Here is a 21,158-nt window from a genome sequence, read left to right as displayed (position 1 = left end):
TTCCGACTTTCAGCTCATTTTGTGGTGACAGGTCACAAATGGGTACCAGCATTAACCAGGGAGCAACCTGAGATGGACCAGTCAGAAGGAGAATAGAAATATTCTCAGTCATTTCAGGCCTAGGAAACGGGAGATAAACACTGGCTTAATGAGCCAAATGACTTGGGAAAGACGTGCTTGTTTGCTCTATGGACCATAACGCAGAGGCAAGAAGAGGGGACCTTATCATGACATGCCCATCAGGGTTTATTATGTCAAATTTAAACCCCCAGAATGAATGTCCCAAACAAACACGTACGATTTTTTCAAATGTTGATGCTTCAACCTAAAATGTAATGTGACAGAAGGCCTGAATGCAGAGCACAGTGCAATGTTTCTCTGTGATTGCATATTGGTTCATGCTCAGCATGAACTCTGGTGAGCAGACAATATCTGGTTAGGCCTGCCCAGCTCTCTGGTGCCAAACTGTATTTTGTTACCGCATGCGTCATGCGCATGTGCCTGCATGTGCACAAATGTTGGACTTTGGTGCATGAATGTCAGACAAATCACCGCTGTAATTGTCCAAAAGGCCACGAGGTGGGGCTTATTGAAGCTCTTTGTTTTGCCTCTGTCACTGATTTATATTCCCCCTCGCCTTTGAAACTGCTAATGGTCTGAACTAGCAGCACATACATTAGTAATCCGTAGCAGGGTGCTGAGCTGATGCACGTGGAGTTGCAGGTCCATACGGTCTGACAGCCAGTCACAAAGCAGATTCATGTTGGCCGTATAAAAAGCCTGCAGACGATCAACGTGAAACCAACAAACACAGGGTTTACAAGACACTTCAAGGCAAGTCTTTGTCCACATGTCATTCCTGGACGTTCATGTGAGTGATGCCCCGCCACAATCCAGAATTTCAGTTTTTTCAGTGCTGGGCCCCCACACCTATCAAGTGATTACCCATTAAATATCCTATTCTGCAAATCGTCACAGTTTGAATGATCCAGTTATCAACAGCCATGCCTTTCCAAAAAATTGCAAACAGGCCAATGAAATCTGAATCAACAGTTGTACCACCAGTTCTCTTGAAAAGCATTTAGGAAATCCAGGTGGTGCTTCAAGGTACAATCCATCCCTGTGAGGCGACAAAATTCCCCCAAATCTATTAAAGAAGGGTGTGTAGGAAGAATCCTGCTGAACTTTTCAGCTGAGAAAACAGTATTTTAGGATTTGGATTTTAGATCACAAGTTGCCAAGTCAAAACAGTCGCTGAAAATGCACAAATAATTCTGGAGATTGGTGCTCAAAAAAGTAAAAACTCTCCCGCTTCTCACTGTGAGTTGTTAAGGAGAGAGGATTGAACATACGCTAGGGTAATTTATTCACTTCATGCATCACTGATTTGCAGAGAATGGTCAGGCTGTATTACTGGACTGCCAATGGGTAAAGCCAATAGATCAGAACTCAACATGTGGAGTGTTCTCACTGGCTTACAGGTGAGGGCAGGTTAAGAGTTGCTGACTCACATCAAACAGGGAGTAGATGAACTCCTCATCATGCAGGCACTCTCGAACCTCATCCAGGTTTTCGCTCACAAAGGAAGCGTAGTCGTCAGCCACTTCAGAACCTGGATTCTGCAATTATAACCAGGCTAACAAGAATTGACATTTGCACTCACATTTTTTTGTTACCAATCAAGCACTGATTTTTTTGTATTTTAATTCACCATTAGAATGTTGGGGATAGCTCGTCCAAAAATCAAGGACTCCCAAAATGACGACGGAAGTCTTAACTATTAAGATGTTGACGACAAGACAATATAGTGGCTTGAAAACAACCTGTCCAAAACAGCATGAGATGGCTAGCATGTGAAAAGAAACCACTGGTACCTAGTCTCCATTCGCACTCAAACTATCGCAACCATACTGACTAATCCATGGTTCAAAAAGTTGCTTAAGTACAAGACCGGTCTTACACTGCAAAATAAAATCACTAGATTTCACACTACGCAGTAAGACAGAAAGAAAAATCTGTTAAAAGTTTGATTAACCAATCCCTGTTGGGTGGAGTTAGCGGCATGCATCACCCTCTGCAAGGCATTTTTTCATTTTTTTTTTCCATTTTCAAAATTCTTCAAAAATTCACATCTTCATTAACTGGACGCGTACACCCAAACAAATGACTGTCTTGTGGCGAGTCTTATCTGACAGGCAACCTCCATTGATGTGTGAGTACTGCAGCCACGCCTACAGCCCAGTAAGAGGCTCCATTGTGAGGTGTTGTGTAATTTCCTCTTCGTTCTGGAAATTGGCCAAGTACATTGGTGGACGGCGGTGTTATCTGTACTAATGCACCCAGTGGTATTGTATCACTCATTGCTGGAGTGTTGGAGCGCTTTTGTCCAAACTGATAATCCGTGGGTGCTGGCAGCAGCAAACAATGGTACTGTTTCAAAACAATGACAGATTACCTCCGCTAAAAAGGGCCAGCACTCAGCAGACAGCATATGAGCCTTGATTGGCAAGTCCCAGCAGCTGATTGACAGCAAGTAAACTTTTTCTAAAAATGCCGAGCATTTTTTTTTCTAAAATAAAGGAAGTTCTGATTTCGGGCACTCTGGCCATGGGTATACTGCCATGGGTATACGGCCATGGGTATACGGCCATGGGTATACGCCCATGGGTATACGGCCATGGGTATACGGCCATGGGTATACTGCCATGGGTATACGGCCATGGGTATACTGCCATGGGTATACGGCCATGGGTATATGGCCATGGGTATACGGCCATGGGTATACGGCCATGGGTATATGGCCATGGGCATACGGCCATGGGTATACTGCCATGGGTATACTGCCATGGGTATACGGCCATGGGTATATGGCCATGGGTATACTGCCATGGGTATACGGCCATGGGTATACGGCCATAGGTATACGGCCATGGGTATACGGCCATGGGTATACGGCCATGGGTATACGGCCATGGGTATACGGCCATGGGTATACGGCCAAGGTCTCTGGTACTGGGCTCCCTGGAAGGAAGTGGTTAAACTTGAAACTGCCTTACACTGAACTAGGCAGCCCCTACCTCTGACTAAGTTCAAGATTTTTGTTGGCTGTAAGAGTGAGCAAAGTTGGCCTGATTTTTTGCGCCATGTATCTGCCACGATGGTGTCAACCTAGTACATACCGTGAAGGACAGGATGGAGGCCATGAATGTGCCCTCATCATAGCGAGCCAGCTTGGACAGCATGTTCTCCAGGACAGTCCGTAGCTTGCTTACTAGGCTCTGTATCAGGTTGGCGCTTGCTCGGCTCACAACTTCGTCAATCTTGGTGTGATACTGGTGCTGTCAACACCACAGGAAAACAGGGCTACAGTGAGAGTGAGTTTGAACACTGAACGACTTGGGCCCAATTTCATGGTGCTGCTAAGCACATGATTTTACAAGTACAGAGGCTCCGTGTATTTCATGGAGACTGCAAGCTGTAAGCACGGCAAAAGGCATGCTAACCTCGGAGGAATAATATGCTTTATAAATTAGTGATGTAAAAATAGAAATCTCTATGTGAGTCTAACCATTACCACAACCACACCAAGCATTGCCATGAAAGAATTTAAGGTTTGCCAATTTTTCTGCTACAGTAAGCATGACTTTTCTGCTAACTGTTAAAGCAGCTCCGTGACATTGGGCCCTGGACTTGGAAGAGGGGAGAACCTGTCACTCAATACACTACTTTTCCCACTAATTTTTTGCACACATTTGTGACCCACTCTGTGAAAATGAGTCTTAGGTCGCCAGAGCCACTTTGGAGTAAAAAGTCCTTTAGAATAATTTTGCACAGTGTAAATCAATAGGAACCCACAGCATTTGTCACCACGGAGTATCCACTTTTACCAGGATGCCACACTAAGTGATACATCAACATAAAAAGCTCCATTTGCTCTTTCCAATACAAATGAAAACTCAAAAAGTGGCTCTGGTGACTTAAGACTCATTTTCACAGAGTGGGTCACATATGTCACTGACACCACAACTAATGCTCAGGGGTCCTTTTGCATTTGTAAAAATCGTACAGCGAAACATGTACGGCCAGGCCTAGTTGCTGTAGTGAAAGCTTACATTCTCCTGGTCCTTAGAGACGGGGCAGAGCTTTGACGACTGGACCTTGGCATCGGTCAGTACATTCATCATGACACACAGCTCAGAGGGCACACGATAATCAGAGTTACTTCGACCTTTCTTGATCCACACCTCAAATGCTTTCATTGTCCTGAACAGGAAAGACAACAACACTAAGAAGAATTTATGTTCTAAAAGGAACCATGAACCATTTACAAAAGAGAGAAACAAGAAAACCACCCCACAAAATGCAACAAAAGAATCTATCTTCAAAGACTGAAATGACTCAATGACTGCTCTTCCAGTCAGAATGAAAGAAGTGATGTACAGTGATGGTCCATATCACACAGGCAAGTGGGAAACCAAATGCAGCGAAGGAAAAAAAAAAGCTAGGAAGAACAATATCATCCATTTACAAAGGTGGAAACCTGTTCTGTGTGTAAGTTACTGACTTCACTCAACAAAACATGTAGTGCCCCACAAGAATTGTAGCTCTGTGACAAAGCGGTCAACTAGTTCTGCAGCCGGACCGCCGAACCAAACCAAAAATCATCGAACATGGCACTTTCGAACCAAACCGAACTAAACTGGTTGGTTCGGATATTGGCCTTTATTATGGCATTGCATTAATAGCAAATATGCACTGACCATTGTACACAAACGTGTACATACCTAACTGCGAGTCTGTACATGTCTAAACCCAAACTGAACCAACAGTTCGGCAAAAAATTTCTGAACCGTGTCCAAACCAAACCGTGGCACTTACTTGCAGCACTATGCTCAATCATGCCCAGTCAGGCTGTGAAATTTTACCTAACGAGATGGCTGATTGGCCAACACAGACTGCCTCAGTACTGCCAAGTACCTGTACTGCCAAGACTTGACATCATGCACAGCTCAACAGAGATGGGCTTTCATGACACCGTCCAAAGTCTCATGAGACACCAGATGGCACGCTAGCATTGGGATTCAGGTGCGTTCAAAACGATAGCAGTGTGTTTAAATTAAAAAAAGACAAGGGATACCTGTTCCTTTTGCCTGCCCCAGATTTCTAAAATAAAACATATTCCAATGATCGTACACCGAAGCTATTTGAGGCTTGGCTGACAAAGACACAAATCACAGACCACTGACCAGCCCCAAGACTGACCTGTTGACGCAAGACTCAATCATGTCAGCGGCCATCAGTTTCAGGCGATGGTCCAGGTGCTTGGCAAACTCCTCCTGGGGCCAGTGCAAGTCTCGGATGAACGTCTGCAAGGCGTCCAGCTTCCAAAACAGGTCCTCGGAGGTTTCTGTTCCATTACTGTCCAAACAGAGAGCAGTGGTTATTAATCTGGCTACAAGTGTCCATGTACTTCACATGGCCTTGAATGGGACAAACGTTAGTCGAAAGGATATCCCTGTTATTTACAACTGCTTCTTGTCATTCCTAGGAAGTACATGGGCAAGTGATTACTTCATAACCCAGAGAATGATGGCAAAATATTATAATACAGAAAGTGAATATAAACATTCTAGGAACAAGACCCCCCCAAATCCCCATTCCAGGCAACCTTGACACCAACATCACACTTACTACACATTTACAAGCTTCAATGGTAATGACGGTTTTATGCATCACGCCCAAATGTCAGTGTCACCAAAAGAGTCCACCAGCACAAATTCAACAAACCTCAATTTCAAAGTTTCAGATGCAAGAATGTTTCCCAGGATGTTTCGATGCATATCTCGGTAAACATGAATGACCGAAGCCTAGAAATCAAGTCTGATCGCTAGCGGTGAAGTAAGAATGGCAAGTTTCCAACAGTTAAACTGACTAGCTTGTGACTTGAAACTGAATGACTTAAAACTGGCCCGTGATTGACATGTGAGGACGTGACCATAACTCTGTGATGTCTCCGCTAGTGACCCCTTGTCAACTTACCCCTTGGGTTCCCACTTTTCCCGCTCGAATCCGCGGTGGATGGACTGAGCGATAGAGGACTCCATGAGGTCCACGTAGCGAATCACCTGGGGGGCAAACGTGTCCTGCAGATGCTGGTGGAATCGACCACCATTCAGATTGGCTGTTGGAAAGAACAACAGCAGCTTGAGATGACATACACGGAACCACCACGAGCTGCCCATGCGCAACGAGGAGCCAACTGATTGGGCATTGTGTTGACTGGACAATGACCAGTCTCACGACTCAAAGCCAGTGATGGAAACTTCACTCTGTCTGTGTCTCTCACTTCATCTCTAACATGGGAACTCTTCCAAATACTCTATGTTCATCCTATCTGGCAGCATACAGATTGACATTTAGTGTGATAAATGTTGGATGACGCCACAAATGCTAAACAAAGCTGAGATTTGAAGAAAAGTGACCTATTAAAACTTGTAACATGCTGGCAAATAATCAGATTCTACGTCGTAAAAGACAAAGATATATATTCAACTTTGACTGTTTCCAAAGCATGTCCATGGTTTCTATGGGCAAATCCGAGATCCCCCCATGTGTGGAAATTGTACTGAAATTGGAAGAGTCAGGACGGTTAGGCTTAACCGCTCCATGCCAGATGACATATTAATATGCAGGGATGTCTTGGGTTCTAACAGACAGGATGGTGAGGTACATTCTGGCCAATTCTGTATGAAGTATCAAAAGACTTCTTGCCATGCTTGAATGATTCCCACTGAGTTTGTATGCACACAAGAACTCAAACTAGTTATAGGAGGTGGAGTGTGTGTGTGTGTGTGGAGCCCTCCAGCAGCCGTGGGCTACAAACAGGCTCTGTAGCAAATGTCACACCGTGACACTGTCATGGAATTTCAACATGCTACAGGGTAGCAACATATGTTACACAAATCTTGAACAAATGGCCACCTACATGGCCAAAGGTCAGTATTTGCAAGGTCCAACTGCAGACTGTGGTCGTGGCATCCTGACATCTACAAAAAGTGGCTAGTTTGGCCCCAAATACCACCCCATGGAACAAGTGTGGTGGGGTTTCTAAAGACAGAAAGAGTAAGAGTGTAATGATATGCCGGTAGTCTACCACTGCTGGTCACCCATATAGGTATACCTGCCACGGCTAGCCCACAGACCTGAACGGAAGAGTGAATATTTTTAATCTGACTTTTCTCTCTACTTTTGATACCCACGAAAATGGAGGAAGAAACTGAAACCACCTACTGTCCATGCGCAAGTAGTCGTTGAGTAGCTGAAACAATGGGAAACTGTCCCAGGTGTCAGGCGGCTGAACCTCGAGGGCGCTGTCCATGTCGACAGCAAACAGCGACCAGAAGATTTCAGCATGCTCCACCAGTAAATCGCTGAACCATGCAAAGGCCTGGTGAAAATATGGGTTAAAACAAACAAAGCAAATTAGTCGTTTAACATGGCAACTGTAAATCATTTCATACCAGTGACAGCTGGATTCAGATTAAAATGAGAGAACATTCATAAATACCTCAGACAGTCTCCCTATTCAACAACGTGCAACTTGACCGTGTTTTAACATTTGATAATGCCTGCTGAGATGTGATAATGCCCTCTGCGTGAATCACATGCCGGCACCTTGGATACAAGACAGTTTAATCAAACCTTGATTGGTCAAGAGTCTGTGTGCATGCGGCACGCCCCACCCACACCAATTGGACAACTTGCAACGAGGAATATTCCATAAAATTGATGGGGGTGTTGGAAAATGAAAGTGAAATTCTAGAACAAAATCACTGGAAATCCATAATCTATTGACTTCTTTTGACTCTCTGACTAAAAAGGTATTTATGAATGGGAATAAACATATGCTTGGCTGGTCACAAACTAATGTTTAAGACCAGCTCAGGAGACTTAATATTGATGATACGGCTCGAGCATAAGTCGCATCCATTCTCCTAAGGTGGTCTTAAACCGGCCAAGCACCTGTTTATTCCCATACTTACTGATACATAGCATCAAACAAGTATGCTGTTAGTGGGAAGAAATGAAACCCACATCTACATTATGTAAACAAAGAAATTTAATCGTGTCAAAGACCGGTTCATGCTTCACGTGAACACAAATGCAGTCAAGTCTTCACTCCTCAGTGCAATGCAGCAACATTCTTCCGAGCGTCTTGAACCAAAACCTCTGGCAATGTGACAGGGATTCAAACAAAGTCGGATCTGTGTTTAATACTGTGAAACATGCACCGCCCTTTGCCAGACTGAGAGTGCTACACACCGATCCCAAGAAATGCAAACTAACATATCAGATGACAGAAAGGAAGTGTGGTGTTAAAGTAACACGTCACGTCATTCAAGCAACCGCGGGCACAGCAGGGTGTCAACATCTGCACTTTGGCCAAGTAAAAGTGTAGTATCCAGTCCACAGTGGGACAGCAGCCGAAGTAATTAAGGTCAAAATGAATACTTTCCTCTGAAATGTCATTCAAGAGGAATATGGTTTCTTGTTCTATGCAATTTGGGATTAGCTTAGCTCGCTCATGCAATAAACATCATTATTAGTAGAACATTTCAAACACACATTCCTAACACAAAGATAAAGAAAAAACTTAAATAACAGAAAACAATCTACTTTTATATAAAAAAGAAGAAAGTGAATAGGACGAGACAGAAGAACACATCCAATGAAGAAATACCAGAATTGCAACTGGCAAAAGGTTGACATTGGAGTTTCATTCACAAATGTTTTCTTACATTTGACTGGTATAGCTAGAGCACTCATAAATACGAACCTATTATCAACAGGATGTACTTGCAACAAAAAAGTTTACCCACAATCAGAGTGGTCCAATGTTTAAATCATTAAACTGCTGATATAATTTAAGATTCCCAAATACCTCCGACAGTCTCCCTATTCAACAATGTGCAACTTGACCATGTATTAACATTTGATAATGCCTGCTGAGATGTGATAATGCCCGCTGCGTAAATCACGCACTGGCACCTAGATACAAGACAGTTTAATCAGTTCTGATTGATCAAGAGTCTGTGTGCATGCGGCTCGCCAAGCGTGCGCCAATTGTACAATTTGCAACGCGGAATATTCCATAAAATGGATGGGGGTGTTCGGGAAAATGAAAGTAAAATTCAAGAACAAAATTGCTGGAAATCCACCACCTGTTGACTTCTTTTGACTCTCTGACTAAAAAGGTATTTATGAATGGGAATAAATATGAGCTTGGCCAGTCTGAAACATCTTCAAAACAACAAAACATAAGATGGGATTTTTCCCTATGGTTGTTTTTTAGAATGCGCTATTTTTAGTCCAGGCTAGTTTTCTGAATAACTTGGCAGAGAACATTTTCAGGAAAACTGTGTGTGATCAGGTCCTAAATGCATTCTCTTAGTCCAATGACACTGTTATATAGCATCACTCAACAGCTGGACAACCCAGTATGCTATACCACAGTCTCAACTATAACTGGGACAAATGCTACAATTAAGGTGTAACAATACATTGAGCCGAAATCTCTTTTCTTTACCGTTTGACAGCATATCTTGTCTGTGGCATAATTTGACAACAGCAAAATTCCTGCTGTGGGCACGGAATTAATTTCTCATTAAATGAAAAACCAACTTGTTCATCACAAAATTTGCACTTTGCTTCAGGTAACCAATGTTTGTTTCATACCAGATTGCTACGGCTGAGTTTGAATGAACTGGCTGTGACTTGAAATAACACATGATTATGACAGTGGCTACAGCTGCTGTCATAGACTTGTGTTTGAGTGTTAGCCACAGCCAAATTATTGGGACACACACTAGCTTGTGATTACCATCTTTGAATGTCCATCCTTACTTCAAAAAACCTTTAACAACGCCATCTAAGCCACACAAAAGGATATCAACGAGTTCACTGCAAAGATGTACAGAAGTATCATAATTAAAAACCAAAAGAACAAAGGAACAATTGTAAATCTATGGCAATGTGTAAGTCTAAAGAATCAAGAAGAGTTGAAAGTGAAAACTAAAAGATGACATTTAAGACAGATATCTCTGAGCCTTAAATGCATTTACCTTCAAATCCTCAATGAATTTTATGGAACAGTGTTCTGGTGGTGTTCTACATGTAGTTATCCTTAAATTCACTGTTTGATTTGTTGGCATTTTTGAAATCTGCTCAATTGTCATAATATCCAATGGATCTACTGCGAGTTAGCCATACCCCTTGGGCAACCCTATGGAATTTTTTCACTTGAGTTCTGTTGGTCTCAGATTTGGCATGTCCCACATCCATTTTGTACATCACGTAATTGATTGGTATTTCAAAAGCTGCATTGGTGCGATTCTACCACGATAGGGCACTAGAACGCCAGACTATTCAATCAGACTATTCAACTCAGACCAACCAGGAATGGGAACCACAAATTCAAGATTTACTGCAGGTTTGATCAAAGACCAAGTTTCTGTGAAGAACTAATGAGCAGCTGGCAAAAAAACAATACATGAATAAATAATTAGCAACTCAAAAGCTTGTCAAATGGAGCATGCTTATTCCCTTTTAACCACTTCGGACCGGGGCATTTTTCAACGTTGAGGATGCTGGGCCGGCATGACTATCATTTTTTCCGTTTTCAAAATCCTTCAAAAATTCATCATTCAATTTAACAGTCGTTTATAGCCGCACGGAGTAATCTTCAGGCACTACTCTAAGTTGACAGGTGACCTTCATTGACGCCCGAATATTTCAGCCAGGCCTGCAGCCTTGTAAACAGAGCCCAGATTGTGCGGTGTTATATAACTGTCTTTTGTTCACGAACCTGGCTCAGTGCACTGCTGACCTCTTTTCAATAGGGGCCAGATTAGCATGCAGCGGTGCTGTGTGGCTCATCGCTGCAGTGGTGGAGAGCTTTTGTCCCCGGTGGTAATCCGCGTGCTCTAAATACCCCAAACCCTGGTATACGGTTTCTAAATAACGCTGGATTATCACCACTTTTGAGAGTGAAAAATGCCGGTAATGCCCAGCAGCCTGGTCTTTTGTTCGGAGTACGGTCTTTTGTTACAGGGCCCTGTTTCCTTTGTCCGAGTTCGGAGACCCCGGCCACACATATAAACCATACGGCTCCGATCCCGGAGTCCCCGGCTAGTTGTGGTTAATTGGTGAGATTCGGATGCAATTCATGTGCCCTCCCACCCCAGGCAAAGCACAGATTGATTTGGACAGAAATACGTGAGGGAATTCAGGAAAGGAGAACGGTGCACAGCCAGGAAAGAGCTAAGGATGTTGGCAGAGAGCCAATCACCGCTTGGATCGCTTAGATGATACTTCCCCAGGTTTGTCAGGATGACCTTTTATCCACACTACACTGGGGCATTCCCCAGTGCTTAGACAGTTTACTCTAACCACACAGCCTGTAAAATCTCTGAAGTCTAAAAATGCATCATTGAAGGTGAAAGGATCACACGGAAGATGTATGTGACGATGTTCAGCCAGGGAGCATCTCAGTGTAACCATTCCAAAGACAGTCAACTAGGATTGGCTTTTGTACATTACATCTTTTATTTGCGTGTGTATCTGTGTGGTATCTTACTCACAGTTTGAAGAGACACCAATGAGGCTTATGCTAAGTAAGGCCTTCCAAACTTTGTAGTGGGCTATTGCAACTAAAAATAGGTGTAGCTGAAGCTCGGGAAGTCATCCTTTTTTATTTTTCATTTCCTTTACCAGAAACGAGCTTACCGATCAGGAACATTTTTCATTCTATGGTCAGGACAGGACACAGAAAGAACTTGAGTTGTTTCTTTTATTTTCTGTGTGAGGAATCCTTTATGGGTTGGAAGCATAAGAATAACCCGTACTGCATCAGTCTCAAGCTCAGTCCTTGAGAAGTAGCAGCCCTGTAAGACCAGAGTTGTGACCGAGTCAACCACTGGTCATACATGTAGATGAATCAGTCACAAGTCAGATCACAACAACTGAGCTGGCGATGAACTCCGACAAAGCACGTCCATGTCACAGTTCAAAGAGTAACTAGTGACTCCGCTGGACAATGCATAAACATTGGATTGGCCTTTGACTGAACGTGATTTGTCACAACTAAATTACAACTTTGCGGTTACTGCAACCAACTACGGATTTGTCAATCGAAAGGAACTGGAAGTGAACTGGAATTTGCTTTTCTGAAATTGAGTGTTGGCGTGATGAGAAACAAAGGCATGTTGAATAGATTCATAAAGCTAATAACTCAGGTTTAAGCAGTGCATGCAGTCAATTGGTTAAGGTTAATGGACACTTTTTTACATGTAAAGCGTAAGAGCAAGAACGAGACCAGCATTAACACAAAACTGGGAACCAAAGTAGGACGGAAAGAAAAACAACCAAACACAATTAAACACATAGGAATACTTTTAAATAGTGTGAGGTAAAAACACAACAACCAAGGTCTCAGAATAAACAATCTAAATAAGATGCAGGAATCTGGAGTTAGAGGCACAAAAGACAAAGTGTTTCATTTCGGGTGAAGTCAGCCTGCTCACATCAATTAAAAAAAAAAAGAACAGAAAAAGATGGATAGCAAAAAACATATACCGTCCTTTGTACCTGAGACTCTTTGTGTTTGTCGCGCTGTATCGAAATGCATTACAAAACGGGGGAAAAGGTGATGGCCAACGGGTGAAGAGTTGGGGAGAAATGGATTAGAAAAGGGAAAAAAAAACAAAAAAGAGATGAAGGTCAAAAATGATGGATCCAAAACGTGAATACTTGGTGGGGAAGTGTGGGAAAAGGAGTGGGTGGGGCTTGAAGACAGAGGGATGGGACAATGGTAATGACTGTCCTAGATTGAGAGAGTGAGACACGAAGAAAGGCTTGAGACAACAGAACTTGTCAGGGATACTGGGAGAGCGGACACTGGAAAGGCTTGAGACAACAGAACTTGTCAGGGATACTGGGAGAGAGGACACTGGAAAGGCTTGAGACAACAGGACTTGTCAGGGATACTGGGAGAGAGGACACTGGAAAGGCTTGAGACAACAGAACTTGTCAGAGATACTGGGAGAGAGGACACTGGAAAGGCTTGAGACAACAGGACTTGTCAGGGATACTGGGAGAGAGGACACCGGAGATCGTGGAGAACAAACTATTCAGGGAACAATGAACCAGTTGCTTAAAAAAATTCGGCAATTAATTTAATTCTCGAGTTGAGGGATCAATCTAATATCATCAGCACAGAGTCATCTTTTCCTCCAATAAAAACTAACTTTAAGAGTTACTGCAGACAGATTCTTCTGATATGAATGAAAACTTGGCATTTGTATCATAAGCTTCATCTTGCTCAGGGTGACCTATCAACATTTTGGGGGGCCATCAGGTGTTCTGGCATTTGAATTTTCCAAAGTCTGATTTCTGTGAAGGCTTTTCTCAAATCACTTCAAGTATCAAATGCAAAACCATAAACGAGTCAACTGCATAAAAAATGTCTTGCTGTATATTCAAATAACAGATTTTTTTCAACCTTTGTGGGACTAACATGTCACTTGGTGACAATAAGGTAGAAATGCCAGAAAGTACACACTGAGGAATCACAACAAAATAGGAACATCTACCTGATGTCATCAGAGGTAAAGCGCTGAGTAGACTTTATTTTCATTTTGGTGGTGCATCTATTTCTCTAAACCAAGATTTTTTCCGTACGGAACAACACTGTTGACCTATTCTTAATCTTGGGGGGGAAAAGTTTATCTGTGGTCAGGTTCCCAAGCAGGAACGAGAGCATAACGGATAAACAATGAGACTTTTCAAGGAAGAAGGACAAGGCAGTGACAGACTGGTAGAGGAAACATTTGGTTCAAGAGATTTCCGACCCTGAGCCAATGCCAAAGAACTGCTCTGTGCACTGCGGCAAATAAGTGCAGGGATATGACGCATTTCGCTCCTTACACTTCATGAGAACCACTTCAACCAGGCTAAAATTTGAGTGAGTTCAGACTTTTCCTTGTGTCAAACACAAACGCTAGCCTGGTGATACGCTCTGTGGGTATGGCTCACAGTCAGTATTGCAGGAATGGAAGCAGGTTTATACTCAATGCTTAAGGATAATGGCTTTGCATAGAGCTGAAAGACCAATTGTAAAATCCCCTTCAATCATCTCCAACAATTTCACACAGCTATTCAGACCATTCTTTGAAACTGAATATAACTCTACAAGCAAAATCTTAGAAGTTATATATATTTCACATGATTCCCAAAATTTGGTTATAAATCAACAGATCTACCAGGGATGATTATGTGTATTCAGTAAAAAAAAAAATAAACAAGTCCAGCAATGGCCTTGGAAAACCAAAAGCCGTCACTTGACTCTGCTGCATTATTCTTTAGTGATATGATGTTGGATATAAACCTGCTTCTCCAGTTGGGTAAGACAGGGAATAGGGGAAGAATGAGACAATGGAATGTGGGAACGACTTTGGGAGTAGATGCCAGGCCCATCTGACATTAAGACTGAGGCACAAGGAAAGAATAAGAGACTCAAGACACATATCTCGGCGTGTTGGGCTGGCTTTTGGAACATGTGGCATCGGATGCACCACTGACAACACTACAACAAATGCTTGGGAGACAGCTTATATGCAAACACTCTTGTGGTTTGCGCAAGGGGAGGGGTAAAGGCTGTGACCTGCCAATGACCTGCCCACCTGATGCATATGCACTATAAGCATGCGCATGTCATGCATATTAACAGCCCTCATTTGCATCTAGGCATCTACAGTTTCGAAGGCCAAGACAAGCATCTTCATTATGCTGTCGACAACCATTCAATATCATCATCATTATCATAATATGCAAATATCAGCCCCAAAGCATGCAGGGAAAACTTAAGAGGATGCTTCTATATATTCATTGACTCAAGTCTAGTTCAGACCCAAAAAAAAAAGTCTGTATGTCTAATCTTAACTCTTCAACACAGCGCAACAAATATTTTTTTCATATCATTAGAGAACAGTCTTCAAATACTATTCCCCCCCCCCAAATCTTTGCTTTGTTTGGACAGAAATAGGGTCTGATTAAAAGACAATAAAGTACTACGTGACCACATAGTTTTCGTGAGATTAGTGATCATTGCAGTCAGTGAGTGCTCTTTTAACCACTGTATAATTATGTTGCAAACTAGATAGTGATGCTTATTTTCAGGTGACATATTTCACTGAATGGCGTTATGGTCTCTGTCCATGCCATACACCACGCCGGTCTACTTGGAGGCACCGGCTCCATGTTTTTTCGCACATTCTTAACATTTTTAAAGCTTCAAAGGCTTGTCCACTACCTTCACACCATGTTCGGCGCCAGGATCTTTGCCTACAAGAAGGGCAGGTGTGTTGGGTCAGGGGAAGAGGGTCAGTGGGACTACCAATGGCACTGGCCATCAAATCAGTTGTATTGTCAGCTCTGAAGCTACCGGTGATCTGGCTGAGTGGTCATCCCTCCCTCCCCTGCTTACTAACCTCTGCGTGATGCTCTTCATTCTGCTGGAGGACATCAATGCATAGCTCGGCGAGATGGAGTACGTCTTCTAGTCGCTTCTCTGGAGGCAGATCCTCACTGTTTAGACTTTCTGTTCAATCAATCAAGTAATTGATCAATCAATTTAATAATCAATTTATCAATCCATCCGTTGACAAATCTACACTACTGACTTCTACATCAGGTCGACCCAAATGACTAATAAATCTGAACCGATATTAAACATTGTTGTTAAACTCCATGTGAAGATTAAGTTACAGCATCAAGTGCGATGTTAAAAATGAGATGAAATAATTGCTGTTAGAAAAAAATTGGGAGGAGGTAAAAATGCATACGTCAGGTTTGCAGCACTGTTACAAATATAAAATACATATACACGTACATGTAGCATTGCCTCACTTGGTGCAAACATTTCAGATAAAAGGAAACAATGAAAGCAGACTCATAGCTGAAAATGCAAATGATGGTTTCGTTCTTGTGAATGTTCATTCAATAAGCTTTTATGCTTGATATGAAATTTAAAGACGTCTGTGCATTTACAACTTGAATATGATTCCACATGTTTAGTGTAAGTATCTCTATCTGGTTCCTTGCGCTGGCTTAATCAGGTACCTCTGTCAAATTTAATTCTTAGTGTCAGATTCCTGTCTGCAATGAAGTCCTTTTAGATGATTATTTAGGATCCTGACTACGGAAAAACACAACTATCGACCAACACAAGGTAAACCTAATGTCAAAACACTGACTGGATTATTGAGTTTAAATAACAGGCACATTTGAACTATGTAAACGTTAACGGATACAGAGATGAGAATGACAACAACAGTGCATGCTTGCTGACACAAACTGTGCAATTAAGGACACAAAAGTAATCACATAAACAAGGGCAGACAACAGTTTTCTTGAATTTAAGAATGTTTACATATCAACTTTTCAGGTTAGAATGTACGATAACAGAACTATGTATTCTTACATGAAGATTAGCAAAAAACAAAAACCAAACAAAAAGACGCTCCTTATTTGCTATTTTCTATTGCACAACTTAGGGACAGCAAGACAAGCAACAGGATGCATTGTTTGCATGGGGCTGAACAAGACCAATAGCACAGCTGTCAGAAATATATGTACATTCAGCATCCAAGACATTTGGAAATGTGTGCGAGAGATGCATGCAGAATATGGCTGGGCTAGTGTCAAGCAGATTTTGAGGAAAGCTACAGAATAGACAGCAAACAACAATATGCATTTCCACTGGAAATGGTTCTTGGACAACACTTCATTTTTAACAAATTATCAAGAAAATAAGTGGAGTTTCACTGGCTGAGGGGCAGGACTGGGTTGAAATTGATTGAAGAAAGAACACAGACATTTTGAAGAAAGAAAACAAAAGATTCCAACACGCACTGAACCCAGAACTAATCAATCAAAAGATGAAACTGCTAACCACTCAATAATGGACGTGCTTTGATAATTTCCAGAAAGTTGAATATTTGTGTCGCTTCAAGATCTAACACATGCACAACACTTCTGCCAGTCTCAAAGCCTCACAAAATAGGGGTTAGTATGAGTTAAGGGCCTCCTCCAAGTGATTGGAAACATAAATTCACATCCTTCAAATATGGCTGCACTCAAGACAGTGTAAGCAGTAATTTTCATGCATCAAGTAAAACACTCAAGTATATTGCACTGTGTTTGAAGATCAGTTACAATTACAAATACACCAACAACGTATACATTCTCACAAAAAAAACTGACAGCAAGAGAGAAGAGAAACACCGAAAGTCACCTTTGCGAACATGCCCCTCCTCACCGTCTTCTAGGTCATTAGAATAGGTAAGGTTAAGAGTTAAAGGTCAAGGTCAAACAAACATGCAGATTTCAGGAGGGGAATTGAACTGATGAGAAGAAACACGCGAGAATAAGGTTTGGGGTTAAGCAAATTCTCTTATGATCAAACTGACTGGTACAAATTCATTAAAAGGTCCAAGGAAATGCTCTTCGGGGGAAAATTTCCAGAAGATTTTCTGTAGTGAGGGCTAACTTTCAGATGCAGATCATTGGGAAAAAACAACAAATTTAAAGGAATGGACCATAATTTATAGTTATTTATAATCCTACTTCCTACAATCCTATTAATCCTACTTCTAAAGAAAAAAATACTTGGCTGAACGTTTCATAGCACATGCACATGTAACTTACATCTGACAAGTTTCATTGAAATTGACTTTTTTTCAGTTAGTTGATAGAAACGTAATAAACAAGCAGAAATTCAACTTCAAGAGACCTCTTTCAATATTCAGAGGCAATCAAGTTTCTGAAAGTGAGCACACACATTTTGGGAGTCCCATAGCACTGCACCACTAGTAGTTGAAACTAATGTAGAAACGGTTTTGAAATCGTCAAAGAAATACTGTGCTGTAGATGGTTACAGTCAAGGCACGTGAAAGTACCATACTTTATGAAATAAATAACTCTTGAGGTGAGGTCTTAATTCTGTGTTCTCTGACTTGTATCTTAAACAACATGTATTCAGTGTTGAACTCCTGCTTGCAAATGTCTTCAATACCACTTGACCACCGGATTTGCTGATACTGGCTTGGGGGCCTGAGTAAAACTGAGCAGTGGGTACTGCAAGAAAACGATTGACAAGACGTGGTTGCAGTGGCCTACTTAGATATGTGAAAAGGTTGCATGTTGTCAAATGAAAAGGGGATGGGTGTTACCTTCTATCCTAGCGTAGGCGGAGATTCGCTCATAATTGACGAGAGCAGCATTCTCCAGACATTTCTTGATGGTATAACGAACCTCCTCCTGGGGCACCGGGGTCACAATGTCTTTCATCAAGACCTGAAGGAGGAGACGGTGACTAGATTTATGAGCTTTATGTCTTTTCCTTTATCTCATTTTGTACACTCATCCAGAGAAGGGTGTTACAATATCTGAGTTCATGATGCGGCTTAGTTTCGGATAGTCAAAGGGTTGCACTAGACACAGATATCCCTAGCTGGCATTCTTCTAAGGGCAGAATGCAAAATTAAATGGGCTCTAATTGGAGGTTTACCTCAAGGTGTTACGAGAATGAGCAGCATTTTATGGGACACCTCATGATAAAACCTTAGAGGCACCTCTTGTCTCATTTTGGTTCCAAATGACTTGACAATGATAATGCTTTCCCAACTTTCTCAGGTAGTATGCTGCCTGTTTGTGAATCAGATGGGGATGCTGTGGTTGCTATGGGTACAGTGCTTTCAATCCTGGGAGATAATGTGGTATAATTACGGTGCAACCCAACAAAATGAGTCTTAAGTCACTGGAACTGCTTTTGTGGCAAAGGCCTTCAAAAGACACATGCACGGTGTAATCAATAAGGGGCCATCAATATTTTCCCCCAATACTGACCATTTTCAGCAGGATGTCAAACTGTGTGACACACCCAAAAAAAAAAAATTCACCCCTTGGCTCTCTGATGCAAAAATTACTGAGATTATGGTCTAACGGCTCACATGGTAGGATTGGGTCACACTTAGCCAATCCAACAGCACACTCTTAGCCAATCAGGAGACTGAGAACTGTAACAAGATGCAAGTAAGCCTTACCCTTTCCAGTAATGACAGTGTAGCCTTCAGAGCGCCTTCTGGTCTCCCAAAGGGAAAACAATACCTTTGTGTGCAGAACAGAGAGAGGATTTACAAAGGACTTGTATTTTGGACTGCTCTAGTTCCCCGAATACTTTTCAATTAAGGGATGTGGTTGTATGTGGCCACTTTCACTGAAAATGAACGTCCCCAGGGAATGTGAAATGAAGAGGATTACCTGGACTAAAAACACTGCCGTTTTTGCCATATCTGGTTGTTACCTTTAACAGCGGCACAGACAATACACAGTTTCTCAAACCACTGCCTAAATGCCAACCTTTGTTCAATTGCGGCACCACTTTTTGTGATCTCCAGTGGTTTTTTTTTGCCGCAAACACCTGGACGCGTTCAGTGTCAGTGCACAAATCATTTTATTGCCCATATCCCAGCATGACTGCAAGTTTCCTTGATTTAACAGGGATTTTGGGGGGTACCTGAAATGGGTGATCTGATGTTCAAGCAGGCCTCGCAGGCGGTCCTTGATTTCATCAAATTTTTCCTTCTCCTCAATGGTGACAGTGCCAATCCCATCAGGCCTACGCAATGGAACAACAACACACACATTGTGAAACTAGCTTCAATGAAGAGTATATGGGTAATTCCAGATATTAGGGGATCATTTTTATTTTCGTGTCCTTGTCACATCTGACATATGATTTTGTAAGTTCAGAACATATTTTCTCATTTCTAAGAGAGATGAATTAATGCAAATTCCCTGCCAAACAAATAGTAATAGTTTGAAATCAATGCTGGTGATATTTCCATGTCAAATAACAAGGTCAGATGTAACAGGGACACAAAAATATCACACCTTTGGACCCCTGGAATTATCCCAGCAGTATCTTTACATTGTAAAAACTGTTTTTGAAAAATCTACACCTGTCTTCACTCTCAGGAGACATTATGTTAAGGCACTTACACGTATACAAAAGAAAAAAACTTCAAAGGAAAAGAATATTTCAACAATATTTCAAGAATATTGTTCTGTATGCCAGTTCACTGCTCCCACTGGTGTTTAACATTACGGACTCTACACAGGTGAAAGTTGCAGAAGTACCAATTAATAGTCTAGTTAGCGGTCCCTTGTATTATGGTTTGGGCTGTAGGGCAGGGGCAGGGACTAGTCTCTATCATCATAAGTGATATCCAATGATGAGGGTAATATACATGTACATTCTTATCGCCAATTAAGTCATTGTAGTGAGCCACAGAAAATACAGTACACGTATTTCAGACACAGGTAGAGGGGTTTATCAGTCACGTGATTACTGATGGTCAGCATTCAATTTACACAGATGAGTGCGGAAAAGTGTGCACCTTTGAAGCCTGTCGACATTCTGGCATACACAAAACTGCCAATAGAAATACACGGATTCTGAAATGTACGTGCCTTCATGGACATAGTACGCTTTCTGAAACGCCTGGCTGCTTATCACGTTATGTCCATGAAAAATCTCTGTAACAATTTACCCTTTTTCTCCTCACCTGTTTCCATGGACATGTGAGGCACAGAAGGCAAAGCTGTAGTGGATGAGCGTAGGGTCGATCATGGTTCCCTTCTCTGCCCGGTCCAGCAGGTTGTTCAGGTAGCACAGGTGACGATGGCAGCCACGGACGCCATAGCGAGCTGCATACTCATCCAAGACAAAGATCTGACCGGGGCTGAACCATCCCTGATAGGTGAGGGAAAACACAACACTCACAGAGTGTGTTCGTAACTCGGAAACTTCGCATCAGGGAGATGACTTCACAAAACTATGGGAACTCAAAAATCTGGCAATGGAAATTTATCGACTTATTTATCCTGAACCTAGCAAAAGCAGCAAAATCATGCCAGTGTGGGTCCCAGCTCTTTGATAACGCATGCAGCAGTAAACGTAAGTTGCAGGACATAAAGTTACATGTAAGGCCATGAGTGGTGTCTCTCTAAGACGTTCTATAATGCCAAAACCTACTCGT

The 21,158-nt window shown here is 42.1% G+C and overlaps 1 protein-coding gene across 5 annotated transcripts in view; it reads right to left on the bottom strand.

Moving 5' to 3' along the window:
* LOC110988870 (calcium-dependent secretion activator 1-like) overlaps positions 1 to 21,158 on the bottom strand; it is a 61,919-nt gene that overhangs the window by 7,036 nt on the left and 33,725 nt on the right. Inside the window, exons 12-25 of one of the 5 annotated variants that reach the window (XM_022252782.2) lie at positions 20,685 to 20,872; positions 19,634 to 19,735; positions 19,161 to 19,224; positions 18,288 to 18,411; positions 17,351 to 17,380; positions 15,546 to 15,655; positions 12,646 to 12,669; positions 7,291 to 7,447; positions 6,040 to 6,181; positions 5,263 to 5,418; positions 4,113 to 4,263; positions 3,180 to 3,338; positions 1,512 to 1,619; positions 676 to 780 (exon numbers count right to left, since the gene is read on the bottom strand). In XM_022252782.2, the coding sequence (XP_022108474.1) occupies positions 676 to 780; positions 1,512 to 1,619; positions 3,180 to 3,338; positions 4,113 to 4,263; positions 5,263 to 5,418; positions 6,040 to 6,181; positions 7,291 to 7,447; positions 12,646 to 12,669; positions 15,546 to 15,655; positions 17,351 to 17,380; positions 18,288 to 18,411; positions 19,161 to 19,224; positions 19,634 to 19,735; positions 20,685 to 20,872 (1,620 nt within the window). The remainder of the gene's footprint in view (positions 1 to 675; positions 781 to 1,511; positions 1,620 to 3,179; positions 3,339 to 4,112; positions 4,264 to 5,262; positions 5,419 to 6,039; positions 6,182 to 7,290; positions 7,448 to 12,645; positions 12,670 to 15,545; positions 15,656 to 17,350; positions 17,381 to 18,287; positions 18,412 to 19,160; positions 19,225 to 19,633; positions 19,736 to 20,684; positions 20,873 to 21,158) is intronic. The other 4 variants (XM_022252783.2, XM_022252784.2, XM_022252785.2 and 1 more) reach the window with 4 other exon arrangements.

Source organism: Acanthaster planci, linkage group LG04, assembly GCF_054643075.1.
Source record: "Acanthaster planci isolate LZ-2023a linkage group LG04, COTS_SCS, whole genome shotgun sequence".
Taxonomy (NCBI): domain Eukaryota; kingdom Metazoa; phylum Echinodermata; class Asteroidea; order Valvatida; family Acanthasteridae; genus Acanthaster; species Acanthaster planci.
This window is presented reverse-complemented; position numbering and strand designations above follow the sequence as displayed.